The sequence below is a fragment of the Phyllostomus discolor genome, chromosome 5, assembly GCF_004126475.2.
Source record: "Phyllostomus discolor isolate MPI-MPIP mPhyDis1 chromosome 5, mPhyDis1.pri.v3, whole genome shotgun sequence".
In the NCBI taxonomy this organism is placed as follows: Eukaryota; Metazoa; Chordata; class Mammalia; order Chiroptera; family Phyllostomidae; genus Phyllostomus; species Phyllostomus discolor.
The window spans coordinates 10,188,022-10,208,191 of NC_040907.2; the positions used below are offsets into that span (position 1 = coordinate 10,188,022).

Sequence of the window (20,170 nt, forward strand, 5' to 3'; positions counted from 1 at the left end):
CATACCATTGATCGGTGACGCAGGAACTGGTCCACACGATGATTTCATTTTTTTTTGCTCTGTGTCGCGTGCTACCTGTCCTGTCCTGGCTGCAAGCGGGGCCTTTCAGACCCGGTCCCCGCAGCGGGTGTGGAGGCTGAGGCTGCGACCCCAGCCAGACGGCGGAGGGCCTGCCGGGCTGCGGGTTCTCAGCTCCGGCTTCCTCTGGGCCCTGCAGGACATGCTGAAGAACACCCCCAGGGGCCACCCGGACAGGCTGTCGCTGCAGCTGGCCCTCACGGAGCTGGAGACGCTGGCTGAGAAGCTCAACGAGCAGAAGCGGCTGGCCGACCAGGTGGCGGAGATCCAGCAGCTGACCAAGAGCGTCAGCGACCGCAGCAGCCTCAACAAGGTGAGTGCCCTTACCTGTGCTGCGGCCTTCATCCCCTGTCTCTCTGCCTCCTGCCCAGTGGCCACCACTAGGGGGCGGTGTTCGCGGAGGGAGGGGCTTCCTTGCTTCTGTCTGAGCCCACGGACCTTACCTGGGAGATTAGTCTCAACTGAACCCCCGCATTTACTGCTGTTCACGTTACTCTGGAGGAAAGCTCGTTTTGCTCATCCAAGTAATCGCCAGTAAAGGTATCGGAAGTGGTAGCCCAGAACTGTGCTTAAATGAGTGGGCTCTGGAGTCAGAGTTTGGGTTCAAGTCCAGATGTTGCCACTGGTGTTCGCTGTGTGGCCTCAGGGGAACTGTGCAACCTCTCTGAACCTCCCCTACTCCCACTGAAAGGAGAAATCAAAGGCGCCTGACCCGGAGGGGCAAATGGCAAAGTCGCAGGCCCAGAGTCCTCAGTATAAGGTGGCCGTTGTCATTATCCGTGTTATTTTTAAAGAAGAAGAAAGACGATAAATCCATGCTGTGTTTTGAGGTTGCAACTAAGGAATATTCTACCCCCCCAAATCTTAAAAAACGTTAGAATGAACCCGTAGACACTTCTGTTCATGCAGTACAAAGCCCCGGCCCTGGCCAGGTAGCTCAGTTGGTTGGAGGGTGGTCCCGTACACCGCAAGGCTGAGGTTTGGTCCTGTACCCAGATCTGCACCCCGGGCCCCGCCTCCTTTCACTCACTAGAGGGCGGTGGTCTGTGCAGGTGGTCCAGGGCGAGGCGACTCTGCCCCGGGAGTGAGCACACAGGTTGTGCAGGAAAGGGGCATCGTGTGGGCATCATTTAGAACCTTCCGGAGGGAAACCTGGGAGCCTTCTGGCTTTGTGGGCCCAAAAGCAGAACTCGGGCCAGTGACGAAGGCCAGTGAGAGGTCAGCCACATGGGTGGCATTTTCTGATGGCACAGGAAGCGTTGCCAGGGAGACAGCAGCTCTTTCTGCGGGGACCGCACTTCACAGTACGTGACGCTGTCTGGCCTGCGTTGCCAATTTTTGGTCGTTACCGCAGCCTGCGGAGCCAGGCAGGTGCAGGGCAGCCTGCAGGGTCCCTTGCGATTCTCAGCTTCAGGGCTCCCGCATCTCATGACTCTCCCAGCTCAGGCCACACCCAGGCCACACGTGTGTTCCGGGCCTACACAGTAGTTTTTAAGAAAACGGAATACTTGCCAGCATTGGAAAATGCAGAGATATCACGTAAAATTCGGACCTGTGGATCCTCTTGGAGGATGGGAAGAGCTGGTGGGCTGGCACACCTGCCTACACGGGCACCTGTGCAGCAGTTGTCCCCTCCCCCCGCTCCCCCCCCCCCCCCCCCAACGTCTTCCTAGCGAGGCTGCCTGGGGGCCCCACAGGTATCGGGGTTTGCTCTGTCTGTTCCCGGAGGGAAGTGATGGGGAAGGATGGGGCAGCAGACAGAGCCTCCTCCTGGGGGGATGTCCGAATCCCCCCCCCCTTCTCCTGGGGGGAGCACTCGAGGTGGGAGCGGAGGCTCGGGGTCGTCCCTCGCCCCCTCCCTGCTCCAGGCAGAATGCCCTCAGCTAGTAACACACAAGACTTCTATTTTGAAACATCTCTCAAGAAAAAGACTTCAGCTTGGCCATGGCCACCTGTGCAGGCATTTAATGGTCTTTGCACTTGGGAGTGTCTTCCTCTGTCCTCTCGGTTAGCTCCTTTTCTGTAACCAGGAGGCTTTCTCCGGCCTCCGCTCACACGCCTGTGCAGCCGCAGTGGGAATGGGTGATCGGGAGAAGGAAGGCCCTCTCCATGGACAGCACTGGCTCTGGGAAGAGCCGTCTGTCCCCCGTGGGGACCGGGGCCGGAAGGAGTGGCGGTCACTGGCTGGAGGTGGGGAAAAGAGCTGGAGGCTGAGCCTGTTTCTCCACCTGTCCAGTGGGGGGCGTGCTCGTACATGTGGATGTGGTGAGGAGTAGGTGCGTGTTGGCCGCCACTGGGCCATCCCCTTGCCAGAGCCCCCCTGGGCAGCTGCAGCCAGCCCTGAGACCAGGCCAGTGATTGTCCTCCTGCTGTCCCCCGCCCAGGGGACGGTGGAAGTGAAACTGGGTGTGCCCCAAGCGGAACCTTGCAGCTCTTTCAAAATGTGCCTGCTCAGGACCCTCCCGGGGGATGTTTGTGCAATATCCGAGTTTTTTTTTTTTTTTCTTCTTTTTTAAAAATCTGCCGAAGGAGCAGGGAGATGGTTTCCAGAGCCCAGGGACTTTCCTCATCCAAGTTCTGGGTCACGGCACACGTGGCAGTCTTCCACGGGGCCTGGTCTTTCCAGTCCTAGTCGTGTGTTCGTGAGCAGGTGGTCAGCTTACTGGCAGAAGTAGTAGGACGGAGGAGCTTGGTGCTGGCAGGGGGAGCGCAGGGGACGCCGAGTCTTCTCGTATTAGGAGCAGTGGGGCCCTTCCTGGACCCCTGTGGCCCGGCCAGGAGCTGGGGGGGACAGCGCATGTGGCCTGGCTTCATCCGGGCTGGGTCTCGACAAGTCACTGCACCTCTGGAGTCTCGGTTTCCTCCTCTGGGGACAGGGTGGCCTCGGGACTGCTGAGCCAGCGAAACCACGGGGTGGGGGGGGGGTATTCGGTGCCAGGCACAGTGCCCCGCGCGCTGTGCGGATTTGTGCCGCTTGGACTTCTGTGTTGACGTGACTCACACGGGTCTTCAGAGGCTGACACGGCATTCTTTCCAGAAGAGGTTTTGGGGTGCTCTGCCTTTTCCCCAGGGAGGGTGGGGAGGAAGGGGAGGATAACGCTGGTCCTGAGTCACGGGTATTAGGGATGAATTGTGCTGACGGCCATCCCCCCACCCCCATCCCCAAACATCCCCGTTAGTAAAAAGGTGTTTCCCCAGAGGGGCCCTGGGTTGGGTGGCCGTCCCTGTGCTGGAAGGGGGTCCTTGGTGTCTAGCTTGGAGGGCCTTGGCTGCCTCCGAGGGTCCCCTCGCTGACCAGCGGGTCTGCCCGACCCCGCCGGGAGCCCTTCCGAGGGGCGAGACCGGCCGAGGCAGTTCAGCAGGTCAGGGCGCAGGGACGGGTCCGCCTCCCAGGCCAGGCGTCGGCCGGCGTGAGGCCGCACATCCTTGCAGCGAGCTCTGTCTCGGGCAGCAGCAGCAGCGGGGACAGCTGTGGTCTGCACAGTGGCCTCCGTGTGCCACGTGCTGGGTCAGCTCCTGGGCTGGGCCACCTGCCCTGCCACACAGGACCCTCTCTCAGAGGGCCCCTCACACTGGGTCCAAAGCTCTGCTGTCACCGTCTTGCAATTCGTAACGACTTTTGACCGAGGGCGGAGTTTCACCTTGCCTGGGGCGTGGCGAGCTACGAGGCCAGGTCTGCCCCTGCACCAATTACCCTGGTGCCCTGAGCTGTGGACGTCGTCGTCGCACTTGTCCCGTGAAGTGCGGAGACCTGCCAGACGGCGTCACAGCTCAGGGTGCTCGGGGAGCCAGGGTGGGGGCACGTCTGTGACTCGGGAGCCTGAGTCCCTGGCAGGGCTGGTCACGCAGGCTTGCCGCAGGGACGGGCTGCCAGCGGCCGGCTCGCCTGAGAAGGGTAGGCGCTGGCTGCCGGGCAGGGCGGGCGGTCAGGGGACCCAGCGTGTGTGTGGCCCTTCCAGCACCTCCGCCTCCCCAGGGGTGGAGGCCGTGGCCCTGCCTTACCCCGCCTCTGCCAGCCTCGGTCTCCCTGTAGCTGCAGAATTCTGGGCCTTTGGCACGCGGATGTCTGGGCGACAGCCTGCGGGCTCCTTGGTGTTGACCTTGACCTTGCTCCGTGTCCCTCCCCCAGCTGTTGACCTCGGGCCAGAGGCAGCTGCTCCTCTGTGAGACGCTGACGGAGACCGTCTATGGTGACCGTGGGCAGCTGATCAAGTCCAAGGAGCGCAGGGTCTTCCTGCTCAATGACATGCTGGTCTGTGCCAACATCAACTTCAAGTGAGTGGGCCTGGGCTGTCACCCCTCCTCGGGGACCCTTTTCCGTCCTGTCCCCAGTCCCTGGCCTGGCCTCTCTGGGCTGGGGTCTCAGTGAACTCCGTCTGTGTGATGTACCGGCTTCCTCTCCTGTCCCTCCCGGCCTGTTCTGGTCCAGGTCCCCAGGGCTCGGAAGCACCTGGAGAGGTCCCTGGCGGCCACCGCCGGCCCCTGGGCAGACAGCTGTCCGCCGTGCAGTGCGGTCTGTCCGGGGACTCGGGAGTCTCTTGACTTTTAACCGCTTTGAAACGGGAGAGGTGGTTCCTCGTGTCCAGCCGGAATCGCAACTGCTGCAGTTCACACAGCTTCCCTCAGGCTGCGTCTCCGCGTCTCCCAGCAGGCCCCTCGCCTCTCTCCCCATGGCCCAGAGCGTCTTCCTCCGCAGGAGCCAGGTTCTGGCGGGGGGTCGTAGGAATGCCCAGGGCCGGGCCGCCGGGCCGCCAGGCTGTGCCCGAAAGAGCCGGAGCCCTGCATGGGGTGGAGGGGATTCTGCAGACCCGGAGCCGCATCCGGCCTCCAGGAATCCTCCGTTCTACTCTCACGGAGAGTTCACGCGAAGACAGAGACCTTGACTTTGCTGGAAGGTGTGAGGAGCCCCCATGGCCTGGGGCCGCCGAGGCCTGGAGCTGGGTCACACGTCCCCCCTAACGGGGCTCGTGCCGCGCTGTTCTCCACTGTCCCCTTCGGCGGGCACACTTGCCCGCATCCCTTGCTTGGCCGTGGGCCCTTCCCAGCCGGGCTTCTGCCCACCCGTGCGGGAAGACCTCAGGCTCGGTCTCCAGCGGCACTTTAAAAAAACCCCACGAAGCAGCAGCATGGCCACCGTGACCCAGGTCTGGGAGGAAAAGCAGTCACGTGTGGTCGAACGCCCGTCCCAGCCCGACTCCCGCCCCGGCCTGGAGCTCGTGTGGGGTCAGGGCACCTGCGAGCCCGGTGTGGGCCCCACACCTGGAGTGGGCTGTGCGTTCCTGCCCGCCGCCAGGACCGGGGCGCGGTGCAGAGCTGGGGATCATCCGTGGTCGTGGGTCCCAGGCCCTGGAAAGGGGGCAAGCAGGGCTGTTTGGGAACTGGGACACTGTTAGTCCGTCAGATATTTATTGGGCCCATTCACGGGTCTGGACAAGACCTGGACAGCCCTGCTGGGGCCTCCCTCCCTCCTGCCCTCCTTCCCATAGGGTGATTTTTAGGTCCCATTAGTGTCCTAGGCACCACAGGGACCCACACCCTCTCTGCCTGTCCAGATGACGTGGGAGTGAGATGGGGATGCCGCCGGCCCACTTCGGGGGTCCCAGTGGGTGGCTGGGGGTGAGTTGTGTGACTTGTCTGAGCAGCAGTGTCCTCGTCCAGAGTAGCACAAGACAGGAGCCTCGCAGCAGAGCCGTTGTGGGGACAGGTGACAGAAAGCTGTGCCCAGCCCAGGAAGCAGGCTCTCGGTGTGGGCCCCTCCGCCCACCCCTGGCCCCTCTCGGTGGCCAGCCCCCAGCAGTCTCCTCCCCCGTAGAAACCACTCAGTAACAGTGACGGCCTTTCCCTCCTTCTTGTCTTTTTCCTCAGGCCTGCCACCCACAGGTAGGGGCTTGGGGGCATGTGATGCGGGGGCTGGGGCTGGGCCCTGGGTGCCTGGTGCTTCTGCCCCACCGACATCTCCCCACCCCGCCTGGCTTGGCTTTGGCCTGAGCTGCGGTGCTTGGGCTGTGAGGCGCCTGGCTGAGCTGGTGTGCTGGGGGGCGCACTCGGGGCCGGCCCCGGGGCCGGGGGCCGCCGCCTCACGGGCCTCGCTCTGTCCGTCCCGGCAGGGGCCAGCTGGAGATCAGCAGCCTGGTGCCCCTGGGGCCCAAGTACGTGGTGAAGTGGAACACGGCGCTGCCGCAGGTGCAGGTGGTGGAGGCCGGCCAGGAGGGCGGCTCCTACGACAAGGACAACGTGCTCATCCAGCACGCTGGCGCCAAGAAGGCCTCTGCCTCGGGCCAGGCCCAGAGTGAGTACCTGCCCCGCTGCTGCCCGCGGGGCATCCGCCCGGGCTCCAGTGTCCGTCTGGGGTCCCCCGGGGTCAGGGGGTGGCTCGGTCCAGGGGCTCTCGCTGGTTGGCAGCCCCATGCTGCACGTGAACGCTCACCCATGGGTGCACAGGCACTTCCTGCAGCCACGCTGCTGACCCACCCCAGCCCCATGTGCCCTCATGCCCCCACTGGTGCATGCACAGGCGGTGGCCTTGGGGCTAGAAAGTGTGACTTCCAGTCCCTGCCCCGCCATTGCCGCCCCCCTGGGGCACGTGTGCAGGTGTCGCCTCCTCTCTGTGCTTCAGTCTGCCCCTCCGGGCAGTGAGGGTCCCCGTGACCCTCACCCTACCCCCCACGCCCTCAGGGACCAGGCTCAGGGCTGCCTGGCCCTCCCCTGTCCCGGCCATCCCCTCAGACTCTTTGGGACATGAGGGGAGTGACCCCTTGGGCATGACGCTCGGTGGCCTCTCTCTCTGTCGGGCACTTCTCTCCCTCTGCACGATGGCCAAGGTCAGTGTGGTCGGTGGCCGTCCGGCTGCTGTCCTGCCCTCCACCCTTGTCCCTCTCCTGCCCGTCCTGTACCCGTCCCCAGAGCCGACTCTGCGAAATGCAGGTCGGGTCTGTATGTGTCCCAGCGGCCTCCCTGGGTCTCAGGGTGAGTTCCCGGTTCCCGGTCCTAACTCGGGCCGTGCATCCTTCCTGGAGGCGCCCACGGCCCTTCCTCAGCCCACTCTGCCCCTTTGACCCCCAGGCGTGGCCACACCAGCCTCACGGTTCCTGGGTCCGGGAGCCCCCTCCTGCCCAGGGCCTTCTCCTGCCTTTGCCCTTTTTCCTGCTGAGCAAGCTCCTGCCGCCTTGTTTTTGTCCACGTGCCCCTGCTCATCCCGGCTCAGGGGGCCCTTCCCCTGGAAGCCTTTTCCAATTCTGGACCAGGCCCCACCCCCTCCCCACCCCCACCCCCACCGGTGCTCTCCAGGCCACGTTTGGCCTCCCGGCGGGTGTGACTGTGGCCCGGCCCGAGGCCGGTTCGAGGTGGCGTGGATGATGTTTGTTGCATGAATGAAGGGCGCCCAGGCGCAGGGCCGGGAGGAGCTCGGCCACACCCCTCTCCCCAGCACCCAGCTGCTCTCAGTCTCCGATTGGGGGCGGGGGTGGGGGGGCGCTCTGGTCGTCACCTGACCCTGGAGGTTGCCTCATGGGGCTGTTGGCAGTTCTGGAAATCAAGGGTGATTGCATCACCCTCGCCTTGGGGGGCCGGGCCAGACAGCTGCGCCCACATCCGGATGCGGCATCTTCTCCCCAGGTCTGTGCGGCTCCAAGGGCTGCCGGTCCCCAGAAGCCTCCCTGGCGGGGAGTAGGGCGGGGGGGGGCGGGGGGGGGGAACCTTGGCTCCGCCTCCCGCCCAGGCTCTCCTCCATGCCCCCCTGCACTCTGCCCTCACCCTGGGACCCTCCCTCGGGGACCCTCCATCAGTGACAGTTTGTCTGTGGCCGCATTCCCGAAATGAGAGTCATTTCAGGACCCCCTGTAAGGGGGAAGATAGAGATTCTTTTTGAACTCCAGTTGGCTGTGAATGATTTTTTTTATTATATTGTTATTCAAATGTGTACAAGTATAAGGCGAGGTATAATAGAGGCCTTATGCTCATACCCCTTGAAGAACCATAAAAACCAAAACCAAAAATCACAAATGGGGTAAAAACGAAGCTACAAAACGATAAAATTCAAATGAACGGCATTAATTTCTCGCGATGGGCGACGTTGTTTTGCGGGGACCACACGGCTCACCACGCGGGAGCGGCCTCCTGGGGGCGGGCTCTCCGGAGCCCTCCGCACCCACGGCCCAGGGCACCCCGTACGGTGGCCCGCGTTTCCCGCCAGCTCACGTGTCGGGGTCCCCGCGGAGCCGGTCTTGTCCTGTTTCTGGCATGAGCTTCGCTCACGCCCCCTGTCCACTTTGCTCCTTGCTCCCTACTCGGGGCAACCATGTTGCCTGCTCGGGACCGAAGTCCACGGAAGCCCCGGCTCTGTGCCACGGAACGTGGCTTTGAAGTCACTGTATCCGGGTGGCTCAGGGTGGTGTGCATCTGCTTTCTTAAATGGTCTCAACGGCAACCCCGAACAACGCCCCTCCCCGGGGTCCCGTAAGACCTCAGGTTGAGAAACGGTGACCTGGAGGAGACAGCCCAAACCCCCGGTGTGGCGCTCGAGGACGCCCCCTGCAGGCCTGCCGGCCGCTCCTGCCCAGCCTCCTACTGCCCACTGCCCACTGCCCACGGCCCGACACTCCATCCGGGTCCTCAGCAGACCTCTGGGCTTCCTCACCCCCACCGCTGTCCGGTCGCTCTGATACCGGTCCCCTCAGCACCCGCCACCGTTTGTGGTTGCGGCGGACTGCCCCCCTCCCCAGGCCACGAGCTCTGTCAGCGTGGGGACCCTGCCTGTCTTGGTCACAGCCGTCGCCCTAACACCTGGAATAGAACCTGGCACCTAGCAGGTCCTCAGGAGGTTTTCAAACCACTTGCTGTTCATGGGCTTCCTCGGGCCACAGTGCCTTTGCACGTGCTGTTCTCCTCCTCGGCGGCGCCCACCACGCTCCTGGCCCCGTGAAGGCTCCCCGTGTCTGGCAGGGGCAGCTGGTCCTCAGTCTGCCGGTCTCCTGTGGCCCTTGGTACGGACTGAGTGTGTCCTGGGCCGCAGGTGCTGGGCTCTACCTGTGACTGGATCCGTGTCCCCCAGTAGACACGAGCCTGGTCACGTTTCTTCCTGCGTCTCTGGTGCCACATCGCCAGGGCGACGGCTCTCCTGTCCGGCAGTGAGTGGGTGCTCGGGTTCTCACCGGCGACTTCCCACTCCCGAGGCTGACTCGGGTCTCCCTCTGCCCAGATAAGGTGTACTTCGGTCCCCCGAGACTCTTCCAGGAGCTGCAGGACCTGCAGAAGGACCTGGCCGTGGTGGAGCAGATCACCCTCCTCATCAGCACGCTGCACGGCACCTACCAGGTACGCGGCGCTGGCCCGCCCTCGGGGGCTCCAGGCCCCTCCCTGCGGGCAGTGCCCAGACTCGGCAGGCAGAGCTGGGGGCTGTTCTCCTGGCCTGGCCCCCTGGTGTGGCGTTGGCTCTGTGTTTCCACAGGCAGCAGGAGTGGTTACGCCCCCTGTCGCTGCTTAGAAGTCTGGGGCGTGGCCCCTGGTTCAGGCTGAAGCTCTGGTTCCCACGGAGGGTCCCTGGTGCCAGGCATTTTTTGTTGTTGTTTTTTTGCACAGTCAGCCTTGCAGCCCCTTCCTGGCGTTGCCTCAGGCTGCAGAGACAGCTGGCTAGGAGGGGGTGTCCCTCTCAAAGCAGGGGTGCCGAGTGGGGTCTGCACCAAGGGCTGGGCGGCCCACTGCAGCCCAGAGCCCGGGGGAGCTGGGCCCTGCTGCGACTGACCGAACGAGCTTCCTGGCTGTGACTTCTCCCCAGTTTCTCTCCCTGGGGCACCCTGACGGCCGTAGGACTTGTGGTGGCTTTGGGGGAGCCGGTGGGCTGTGTGGTGACTCCACTGACCTTCTTAACCCCAGAACCTGAACATGACGGTGGCTCAAGACTGGTGCCTGGCCCTGCAGAGGCTGATGCGGGTGAAGGAGGAGGAGATCCACTCGGCCAACAAGTGCCGCCTCAGGCTCCTGCTTCCCGGGAAACCCGACAAGTGAGAGGTGGAGGGGCCTGCGGAGAAGTGGGGTGCTCAGAGGGGGCCCCTGGAGTCCCCGTGTTTGTCAGTGTCACTGTGATGGGGGTGGGTGTGTGCTCACTGCGGGCTGTGCTCCGCTGCATAGCGTTGGGCACAGAGCAGGGGCTCACAGTTGAGTGAATGAAAGAGTGAGTGAGTGAATGAGTGAGTGAGTGAATGAGTGAGTGAGTGAATGAATAAATGAGTGAGTAGATGAGTGAGTGAGTGCATGAGTGAGTGAATGAATAAATGAATGAGTGAGTGAATGAGTGAGTGCATGAATGAATAAATGAGTGAGTGTATGAGTGAGTGAATGAGTAAATGAATGAGTGAGTGAATGAGTGAGTGAATGCATGAATGAGTGAGTGGATGAGTGAGTGAGTGCATGAGTGAGTGAATGAGTAAATGAATGAGTGAACAAAAGAGTGAGTGAGTGAATGAGTGAGTGAGCCAATGAGTGAGTGAATGAGTGAGTGATTGAATGAGTGAGTGAGTGAATGAGTGATTGAATGAGTGAGGGAGGGAGTGAATGAGTAAATGAATGAGTGAGTGGATGAGTGAGTGAGTGATGAGTGAATGAATGAATAAATGATAGATGAGTGAGTGCATGAGTGAGTGAATGAGTAAATGAATTAGTGAGTGAATGAATGAATAAATGAGTGAGTGGATGAGTGAGTGGATGAGTGAGTGCATGAGTAAATGAATGAGTGAGTGAATGAGTGAGTGAGTGAATGAACGAGTGAGCGAATGAACCAATAGGGGAGCCCCCTTTCCTGCCCAGGGCACTCGGACACTCTGCTGTTGGCCGGTTCCATTTGTGCCGTGTCCTTTACATTTACACTGGACGGTGCCGTCCCCTGGGACCAGGCCCTGGGTCTCCTCTCACGGACCCTCCTGCCCCCGCCCCCAGCGCCTCCCCGTTCCCTAACGCCCCCACAGCAGCTTGTGGTCTGCAGACCCTCCGCTGCTGTCAGTGGAGCCGATGGCAGCCTGGCAGGTGGGGAAAGGTATCTGTCCTTCCGCAGCTCGGCGAGGTGGGTGTTATCGCCCCGTTTTACAGATGAGGAAGGTGAGGCTCAGAGAGCTACGGGCCAGGTCCAAGGCCACACAGGAAGAGGTGGAGCTGGGTTCCCAGGGGTCTGTCTGACTGTGAAGCCTAGGATGGCGCAGTGAGGGGCTTGGAGGCCACGTCTTGACCTTCTGGGTGGGGGGCCGAGTTATAAACCACATGGCTACAGGGAAGGGAGGGTTGGAGTGTGACAGTTTGAGGCAGGGCCGTGAGCCCAGGAGGCCAGGCTCAGGACTGGGGGCGGGAGGCAGCACCTTGGAGCCCTGACCAGGTCTGTCACCGCCCTGCTGAGTGTCCTCCCTTCCCTCCTCTGCGCCCCTTCCTCCCCTTGCACCGCAGAGGGTCAGTGACACTGGTCCAGCTCGCCTCCTGGGGGCTGGCATGGCCCATGGCGGGGAGTAGGCCCCACAGAACACTGAGGGGCACCCCGATGCTTCCACCATGAGAGGACAATGTGGGGATAGCAGTGACCTCTGGCTGCCCCAGGCCTGTCACTCATCCATTTCTTGACCCATTCACATGTCCCTCTGGCAAACATATGCCAGGCAACCTCGCGGTGCCAGGTGCCGGGCACAGACCCGAGGGAGATTTGTCCCTCCTTGCGGAGGCCCCCGGTCAGACACATACAGGTGCCTGACAAGGCTCGTGGGAAGCTGGCCACATGGAGCCCTGGCAGGGCCTCTTGAGTCACTGCCCACAGACGGCCAGACACCTCTGGCTCTGCTGGGCACCCGGGCTGAGGCCCCTGGGGCTGGGCTGGAGTGTGGCCTGGCCACTCTGGGGGAGGTGCCTTCCTCCGGGGGCCGTGGTGGGGGGAGGGGCTCCTCCCCCAGGGGACTGAGGCGCTGCTGGGCGGGCCAGGGGCCTCTCTGGCCACACTTGGTGCTCTGTGCGGACCTCACTCTTCTCCGGGGCACGTGGGGTGAGGGGAGAGCCGGGTGCTTGTGCAGGGGGCGCCAGACCCTTGTTCCGAGCACTCACGCCTTCTCTCTCACCCAAGGTCCGGCCGCCCCATCAGCTTCATGGTGGTCTTCATCACCCCCAACCCCCTGAGCAAGATCTCCTGGGTCAACAGGTTGCACTTGGCCAAGATTGGACTCCGTGAGTAAAGCCCCAGAGAGAGCACCTCAGGAGGCAGGCTTGGAGGAGGGGAGTTGTGGGGTGTGTGTCCGGGCGTGCCTGGGGGGCATCCAGGCTCATGGGGGAGGAGGCTCCCGAGTTGGGGGGAGGTGGTAGAGAAACAGCTGGAGCAAGGGTCCTGAGTCCTGAGACCCTGCTAGTGACCTTGGACAAGTCGCTTCCCCTCTCCAAGCCTCAGCCTCCCCGTCTGTAAAACTGTGGGGGTTGACACAAGGTGCATCAGTGGTCACCAGGGACCTGGGGGTGGGGGGACAGGAAATGGAGAGAGACTGCTAAGGGTGTTGTTGTTTTTTTTTTTTTTTGGTGGGAGTGATAAAAAGGCTCTTAATTTTGGAATGATGGTTGCCCAACTCTTTCTGTACTAGAAACCAGCGAAGTATCACTTTCAAAACGTAGCTTCTATGATAGCTGAATTATGTAGCTCAGCAAAGCTGCTACCAACAAACGATGCTGGTTAGAAGACACTGATTTTCAGCCAAGAATCTCTTTAGTTTTTTTTTTTTCCCTCCCAGGCACCGCCTAATAACATGGAGGTAATGACGGATATCTGTATTCACAGAGCGCTTCCTTGCACACGTGTTTTTCTAAGCACCTTACACACTTCCTTCACTTCCCATTCACGGTGGCCCTCCAAGGGAGGGCTGTCGTGAACCCCTGTTTACAGTCGAGGGTCCCGAGGCCCCGAGAGGCACGGTGACTCGCCTGAGCTCGCACAGCAGGCCGGGGTGGGAGCTGGGCAGTTGCTGCCCGTGTGTGGCCCGCTGTCAGTCCCTGTCCATTCTGCCTCCTCAGGGTGGTGAGTGTCTGCTGGTCAGACCACGTCCACTTAGCTGTCATTTCACGTGTGCTTTTTGGGAATTGACAGCAGGCCCAGGGCCTTGCCGACCAGAGCTGTCATTCCCTGTGAGGGACTGGGCTTCTCATTTGCGGATTCCAGCCAATAGCGGCGATTTCTTTTTCGTTCTCGTTTCCGCTGTGATCTTGCTATAGATAAGTGTATGTTTCCAATAGGCTCTGAGACATTTCCGGAAAGAAGTCGGGACTTTCATCAATGGCTCTCGTCAATTAAGAAACTGTTTATTGAGTCTCTGCAGTAATTTCAGGCTACGGGAAAGGGGCAGTGGCAAAGGCAGAAAGGTCCCTGGTCTCACGGAACGGACAGCTTAGTGGGGGCAGGCAGACTTTACATGGAGCAGATCTGCAGGGAGGGGTGCGCTGCCAGGGGTACGGTGCTGGGTGACGTGACTGGCACCAAGCGTGGGGGTCGGGCGTGCTGTCACGGAGGGTGTCTGAGGTGGTGACATCTGAAGCCGTGCACGATGCTGGGAAAAATGACCCAGGCTTGAAAACGGCAGGTGCAAAGGTCCTGAGGTAGCCAGAGCCGGTGAATTGGGTGGGAGGAGGTAGGGGGCGAGTTTTCCGGAAAGCCAGGGTGAGGTGTACGGAGCTTACTCGGGATGTGACGGGAGCTGTTCGTGGCAGCACCGAGAGCTGGAGAGGGGCGTGGCCTGGCTTCTGTTCCAGTGAATCCTCCTGGCGCTGTGCACAGAAGGCGCGTGGAGGTCAGAGGGGGACTGGGGAGGAGGCTGTCGCTTCGGAGCAGCCAGGATCTGAGGCTTCTGCTCATCCAGTCCCTTCTTGGATCTGGAGCTGATGTTGCCAGGCCTCCGCCGGATGTTTTTTGGCGACCAGGAGGGTGGAGGGAGGATGTGAAGCAGAGGCTGTGGCAGAGGACTCTGGGAATTCCGGCCCAAGGAAAGGCTGGGTCAGCTACCCCCTGCCGGGCTGCAGGCCCCGCGCTCCCCTCCCACCCACGCAGCAGTCACTTGTGCAGTGGTCGCATCTCGGGAAGATGCCTCAGCCCTGACTGTCCACCTGCTCTAAAGGCAGGTGGGTCTCCTGTTGGAACCCCAGGTGCTTTGCTGAGTGGAGCCCGACGTCGAGGGGGAGAGGTGCCGGCTGAGGTGAGCACCTCGGTTCTCGGTGGCCTGCAGAGCTCAGCCGCCCTTTGTCAGCACAGCAAAAAGTTCTCACTGCAGCAGAAAGTTTTAATGGAACGACAGTCATTTGAAATCTTCTTTGAATGCCTGGGTCCCCCTGGGGCTTGAATAATTTGTCCCTTCTATTTTGCCAGTTTTGTTTTTTTTACCTTCTGTGCCTGGTGGGGAAGGAAAAATCACAGGAGCCCGTTAGAATATATTTAAAAAAATTATTCACAAAAGACATTATTCCTCTAATTTGTTTTGCTGTGTCTTACTCTCCCTGACTGCAGTGCCGATCATAACCCACTGGAGACCCAGAGGAGAGGGTGGGACCCGGGAGGGGGTGTCCGTTCTGCCCCTCGGAAGGGCAGGGGACCTGGTGAGTCGGGGGACCCGGTTCACTGCCTGTCGTGGCCGCCGCTCTGCCGTGCGGTTCTGGGGAAGGCAGGCTTCCCAGAGCCCTTTCCTTGCTGTGTTTTGGGGATCCTGGGTTCGGTTCCCCGCTCTGCCGCTCGCCTTGCCAGCTCTGTGATCTCGGGCACGTGACGCAGCTCCTAGACGCCTGGGGTTCGCCGTCAGAGAGTGGGGATCATGCCAGTGCCCCCACCACAGGTCTCCAGTGGGCGTGCGGGGAGATGGTGTGTGGCGGGCGTCTGGGACGGCCAGCAGCTGGCCCGTGGGAGAGCTCAGCACGGGAGTGTCTGCATCGCTCGGCCTGAGGTCGCGCGTGATTTCGTGCAGAGCCGGGCCAGGAAACCCTCCCGCCTCTCTGCCGATCACCTTCCCGTTTGCATGGCTCCGGAGAAGGGCTGCGGGTGGGAGGTGCTGGAGAAGGAAGGGGTTTCTGATGCTCCTTCCTGTGTCTCCCCCATCCTCAGCTCTCGGTGTCCCCGGCTGCTCTCCCACCATGGCCTCCTGTGCCTCACCCCCGGGCAGGGCGGGCTGTGCGGGCCATCCCACACTCCCAGGGGCGGGTTCTCACAGGCGCGGCCTGGGCTCCCTCCCTCGCGGCCTCTGACCTGGCTGCTTTTCCAGCCCCCAGCCCTCGCAGCGACGCCATTGCCCCTCCTGGCCGTGGGCCAGGTACGGAGGTCTGAGCCCGGCCCAGGTGCGCAGTCTCCCCCTCCTGTCCTCGGACCCTCGACCACCCTGGGCTTGGGACCTGGCCAAGCCCTAGCTCGGCCGGAAGCACTGGGTCTGCCCTCTGGGCAGGAGCCGAGGGGACCTTGGGGCAAGACTTCGGTGTCATCCCTGCGGGTCGGTCAGGGCCGCTTCCCCGGCCTCCAGCGTCTGCCTGCAGGGGAGGGTGTTTGGGGAAGGCCCTGCTGCGCCCCGCCAGCCCTGACATCTGTGCCAGGATGGGGGCGGGGGCGGGGGAGGTAGAGGAGGGCGGTCGGGTGTCCACAGGGCAGAGCAACAGGAGGCAGGACGCTGTGGCTGAATGCAGGAGGCGCACGGGAGGCCGGTTGGGGCTGGGGCAGCAGGGCCGGCCAGCGGTGCTTAGGGGGGCAGCCCTGTGGGCATCGCCTGGTACTCCTGGGTAGCACAGGCAGTGCCCTTACCCTCCAGGACAGCGGCCATAGTGGGCACTTTTCCTGGGTGCCCCGCCCAGGCCAGGTGTACTCTCCGCTCCGTTCTTTCCCGTGCTCACGACAGCTCCAAGTGGTTGGAATGGTTCCCGAATTTTCCAGATGAGGCAGCAGTCTCAGGACGGCGGGGATGGGGGGAGAAGTGCCCAGCTCAGTGCCACACTGAGCCGGGGGCCAGGCCGAGGGCCGGGCTGGGATCTGCCAGGGCCCCTGGGTCAGGGCAAGCCTCCCGCAGCCTGTGGGGCTGTTCAGTGGGCTCAGAGGAGGGGGAGCGGGAGGGGCCGGGGCCCCCAGCCCTGAGCTGCCCCTGCCGCCCCACGGACAGGCACCCTTGTGTTCAGCGGGTGCTGCCGAGCCGGGTGCTAAATAAGCCCCCACTTAACGTCACTTGGAAACCGCAGCTCTGCCCGCCGGTGCCAGCCCTTAACGTTGCTCACCCCAAGCGGGCCCTCAGTTTCCAGCAGCAGCAGCAGCAGCCCTCTGATCTGGTCCCAGCCGCTCTGGCTCTGTGACGGGGACGATGGCAGTGGCAGATGGGCCTCCCCAACCCCATTTCCTTTTAACGCTCCCCGGCGCAGGCGGGGAAGGCACCATCTGGAAGGAGAAGGTCAGATCGTTGCAGAAATATGCACTAATAAATTGCCAGGACTCGGCGGGCTGTGGGGGAGAGGGGAGGGGTGGAGCTCGGCGTGACGTGGTGACCAGGGGAGGGACTTACGTTCTCAGGACGGAGCTCCAGAGGCCGCCTGGCAAGGGCTGGGGTCTGGGTGCTCTGCGGGGCCCCTGCCTGGCAGAGGCGAGGGGCTGCGGGACTGTGAGCTCCTCAAGAGCAGGGACGCGCTCACATCTCGCCCCTCGTTAGTCCTGCAGAGGAGGCGGGGGCTGCCCACGGGCGGGTGGGCCGTGTCCGAGGCCACTCTGCGTGGTGTGTGCCGTGTGGAGCACTCCCGTGGCTCAGTTCCTCGGCCCCTGCGCTCTGCCTTTGACTTCCGTGGGCCTGTTTGCTTAGGGGGAGAGCGGGGCGGAGACACTGAACCCGGGTGGCCACGAGGATGAAAGGAGATGGCATGCAAGGCAGCTTTGTGAGCCGCGAAGTGTGGCATCGTTGTTCTTGCCCTTTCCCCGATGGCCTCTCCTCCTCCGTGGAAGGCACCAGGTTGGATGTGACTTTGTTTGCAGGGCCCAGAGGGGCAGAGGGTCCGTTTAGGGAGCGAGCTCACCACCCAGAGACTCTGCTGCTGGCGGGAAGAGGGCACCCCGGGCTCGAGAGCCGGCCGGGGACAGGTGCCGGTGCTTCTGCTGACGCGGGGTGCCCAAGCAGTGACGGCCGACGTGTGCAAAGGTCTCTAACTTCCCAAAGAGCATCCACACCCGCTACCTCATTCCAGCTCCTCCTGCTGCGACTGACACTCAGGTCCCGCTTTTCCCTGGTAGCAATGGCATTGTTTAAAAAAAATCCATCTTACTGAGGCGTGGTTGACATACCAAAGCTGTGTCTACTGAATGCATGCAGCTCCCTGAGTGTGGGGGTTCGTGCGAACCCATCACCACCGTCTAGGCCATAACGAGCCCCTCCCCTCCATAGAGGCCCTCCTGCCTGCCCTTCTGTCACTTTTTCCTGATGGGAACCATGAACGGCACATTTGCCCTCCCGGCCCATGTCAAGTGCACGATGCCTGTAGGCCCTGGGCTGTGAGGGCGTAGTCGTCACGTGTAACTCACACTAGACGTTAAGCAGCCGCTGTCGCTTGAGGTGCCCCAGCGTCTCTGGCTTTTGCCTGCTCGTTGTCCAGCGTCACCACGGCCGGGGTCAGTCATGCCCGTGGCTGTCGGTAGGGGGCGGGGCCTGGGAGACTGCCTGGTTTAGCACAAGGGACCCAGGCTCTGAGTTTCGGACAGACCTCGGCGCCCAGGCGGGCTTGGCCGTCTAGCATGACGCCCGCCTCGTCGCCCATAAAGTGAAAATCGTCGTCTGACTGTGCTCGGTTACTGGGAAAGCGAAGCCAGGGGACACGTGTTGCACTCAGTGTGAGCCCTGATGCGTGGACACACAGTAGGTGCGCTTTAGCTGCCCCTCGTCCCTGCTGTCCGGCTCCCGGGAAGGCGGTCGTCGTCATGTGGAGCGTAAGGGTGGGCTCCTCAGCGGGGAGAACTCTTTGGGAGAGACAGAGGTCTGCTCACCCGCCCACTCGCTCGCTCCTTCCATTCATTCTTTTAACTGGTGCTCGCCAAGCACTAACTCCAGTGCAGGTAGTGTGCTGGGTGCCAGGGAGACAGCGGCGAAGGAGATACCCCAGATCCTTCTGCCTTGAACCGGCATTCCAGAGACACACGGAGATGGGTTATAAACAGGAACGCAGGCACAATGATTGTAGATAGTGGTGAAGGCTGTGGGAGAAACGAAACAGGGTCAAGGCCTTGCCCCCTGAGAGAAGAGGGCCGCTGCAGCCAGGCTGGTCAGGGAGGACTTCTTGGAGGCGGGAGCCCTGACCCACGTGAAGGAGCTGCTGCAGAGAAGGCGGTTTAGCAGGTGATCAGAGGTCTCTGAGTGTGAGACCAGGGCCTGGGCTCAGGTCTGGGTGTCCGTGCTTGTGACCGGTCCCTGGGGGCTCCTCTACCCAGTTGGACAGGGGGCCTGGAGGTTTCAGGGTGGCTGCAAAGGAAGCGGGAGAAAGAGCCTTCCCCTTCAGCAGCACCATCACCATCACCATCAGGCAGCCTGAACTTGCATCCTCACAATCCAGAATTGTCTGTCATGCTGGCTGGTTTACGACCTTCTCCTGTCTCGAGAAGGTCAGGGCAAGGCAGCCAGGCCTGGGCTGGGTTCAGCCTCTCAACGCCCCTTGACACCCCCCCCCCCTTATTTATTTGGATGCTCACAATAACCGGGGGACGAAGGTGTTTTATTGTCCCCGTTTCACAGGTGAAGAAATCGAGGCTCGGGGAGTTGGGGTGATTTGCACAAGGTCGCTAAGCAAAAGGCCGGTCAGGCTGGGACTCAGACCCAAGGTGTCCTTGCTCCCTGCTGGGGACCCAGGGCCATGACCACAGGGCAGGGCTGGGTTTCGTCTCAGATGGGCCAGAGTAGGTAGGGCTGGGGGGGTGTGGCTCGGCCGCCGTGCAGTCCAGGCCCCTGGGGCCTGCCGGGTCCCCGGGGCTGCTCACTTTTCCCCCTGGGCTGCCGACTCTGACCCGCTCCACCCAGCTCCTTCCTTCTGCCGCAGGAGAGGAGAACCAGCCGGGCTGGCGCTGTCCAGACGAGGACAAGAAGAGCAAAGCCCCGTTCTGGTGCCCGACCCTGGCCTGCTGCACCCCCGCCTTCTCCTCCCGGGGCCTCAGCCTGCAGGTGAGTGGGGCAGGTGCTGCTGAGCTCGCCTCCTCCCGGGAGGGCCGGCATTTCCGGGCTGTGCCCACAGCGGGAGCCGGTGGCGGGGGCGGGGGGGGGGGGGGGCCTGGCTCCACATCCAGCTCCTCAGCTTCTTCCCGATGGAGTTGGCCGGGCCTTTCTGTTGCCTTAGGAGTCAGCTTTCTCACCAAAAACAGGCGGGTAGAGGCGCTCATTGGGTCAAGCGAATGGAAAATTCCATTATTTTGAGCTAACAAATAGCGATGATCTCATCTGTCCATGGCATGGCTCCAGCCCAGAAGATAGGCCGGAATATGCCCAAGTAGCTGAGCCAGAGGGACTTGGTGGGCTGGACCCTTTGTGGGTGGGTTGGACCCAATCGCCCAGAGCTAGGCAGCAGCCAGCTGTGATGTGGGTGGGGCGTGGGGGGCACACATTCCGAAGCCCCCACACCTCCCGGTCGTCAGGCACCTCCTGTGCTGCCCACTGCTCTGCCCTCCCTCTCCTGTTCTGATGTGTATGAGAACCCTGTACGTAGCTGTTTCTAGACATATTTCACAGGGAAGGACCCCCTAAGGCTCAGAAAGATGGCATGACTTTCTGAAAATGACACTGCCAGTCCGGACAGGCCCAGGAGTGGCAACCTTGCTCGGTCATCTGTCCCTGGCGTCCTGGCCAACGTCACTCCTTTATCTGGAGCAGCGGCCGCCCCTCGTCCTCCCAGGGCGCCGAGGCCATCTAAGCTCTAGGGAAGAGAGAGCAAGCTTGGTGCCTGGGCCCAGATAGATAATCCCAGGAGATAAGCTGGTGGGGCTGTAGGCTGAGGCTCTTAGTAGCTGAAAGAACGTAGCCTTGAGATGTCCGTTTATTCATTAGTTCACCCATTCCTCCCTTTGTTCATCTGCAAATAATCATTGAGCACCTACTATGTGCCAGGCCCTGTGCTG

General features: G+C 62.0%; 1 protein-coding gene across 8 annotated transcripts in view; it reads left to right on the forward strand.

Annotated features, from left to right (window-relative positions):
- Positions 1–20,170, forward strand: part of ARHGEF10L (Rho guanine nucleotide exchange factor 10 like) — a 154,007-nt gene that overhangs the window by 92,917 nt on the left and 40,920 nt on the right. For 5 of the 8 annotated variants that reach the window (XM_036025389.1, XM_028512200.2, XM_036025388.1 and 2 more), the window contains 8 exons: positions 218–391; positions 4,208–4,353; positions 5,944–5,958; positions 6,186–6,367; positions 9,275–9,390; positions 9,949–10,076; positions 12,167–12,267; positions 19,102–19,223. In XM_036025389.1, coding sequence (XP_035881282.1) covers positions 218–391; positions 4,208–4,353; positions 5,944–5,958; positions 6,186–6,367; positions 9,275–9,390; positions 9,949–10,076; positions 12,167–12,267; positions 19,102–19,223 — 984 coding nt within the window. The remainder of the gene's footprint in view (positions 1–217; positions 392–4,207; positions 4,354–5,943; positions 5,959–6,185; positions 6,368–9,274; positions 9,391–9,948; positions 10,077–12,166; positions 12,268–19,101; positions 19,224–20,170) is intronic. The other 3 variants (XM_036025390.1, XM_028512201.2, XM_036025391.1) reach the window with 1 other exon arrangement.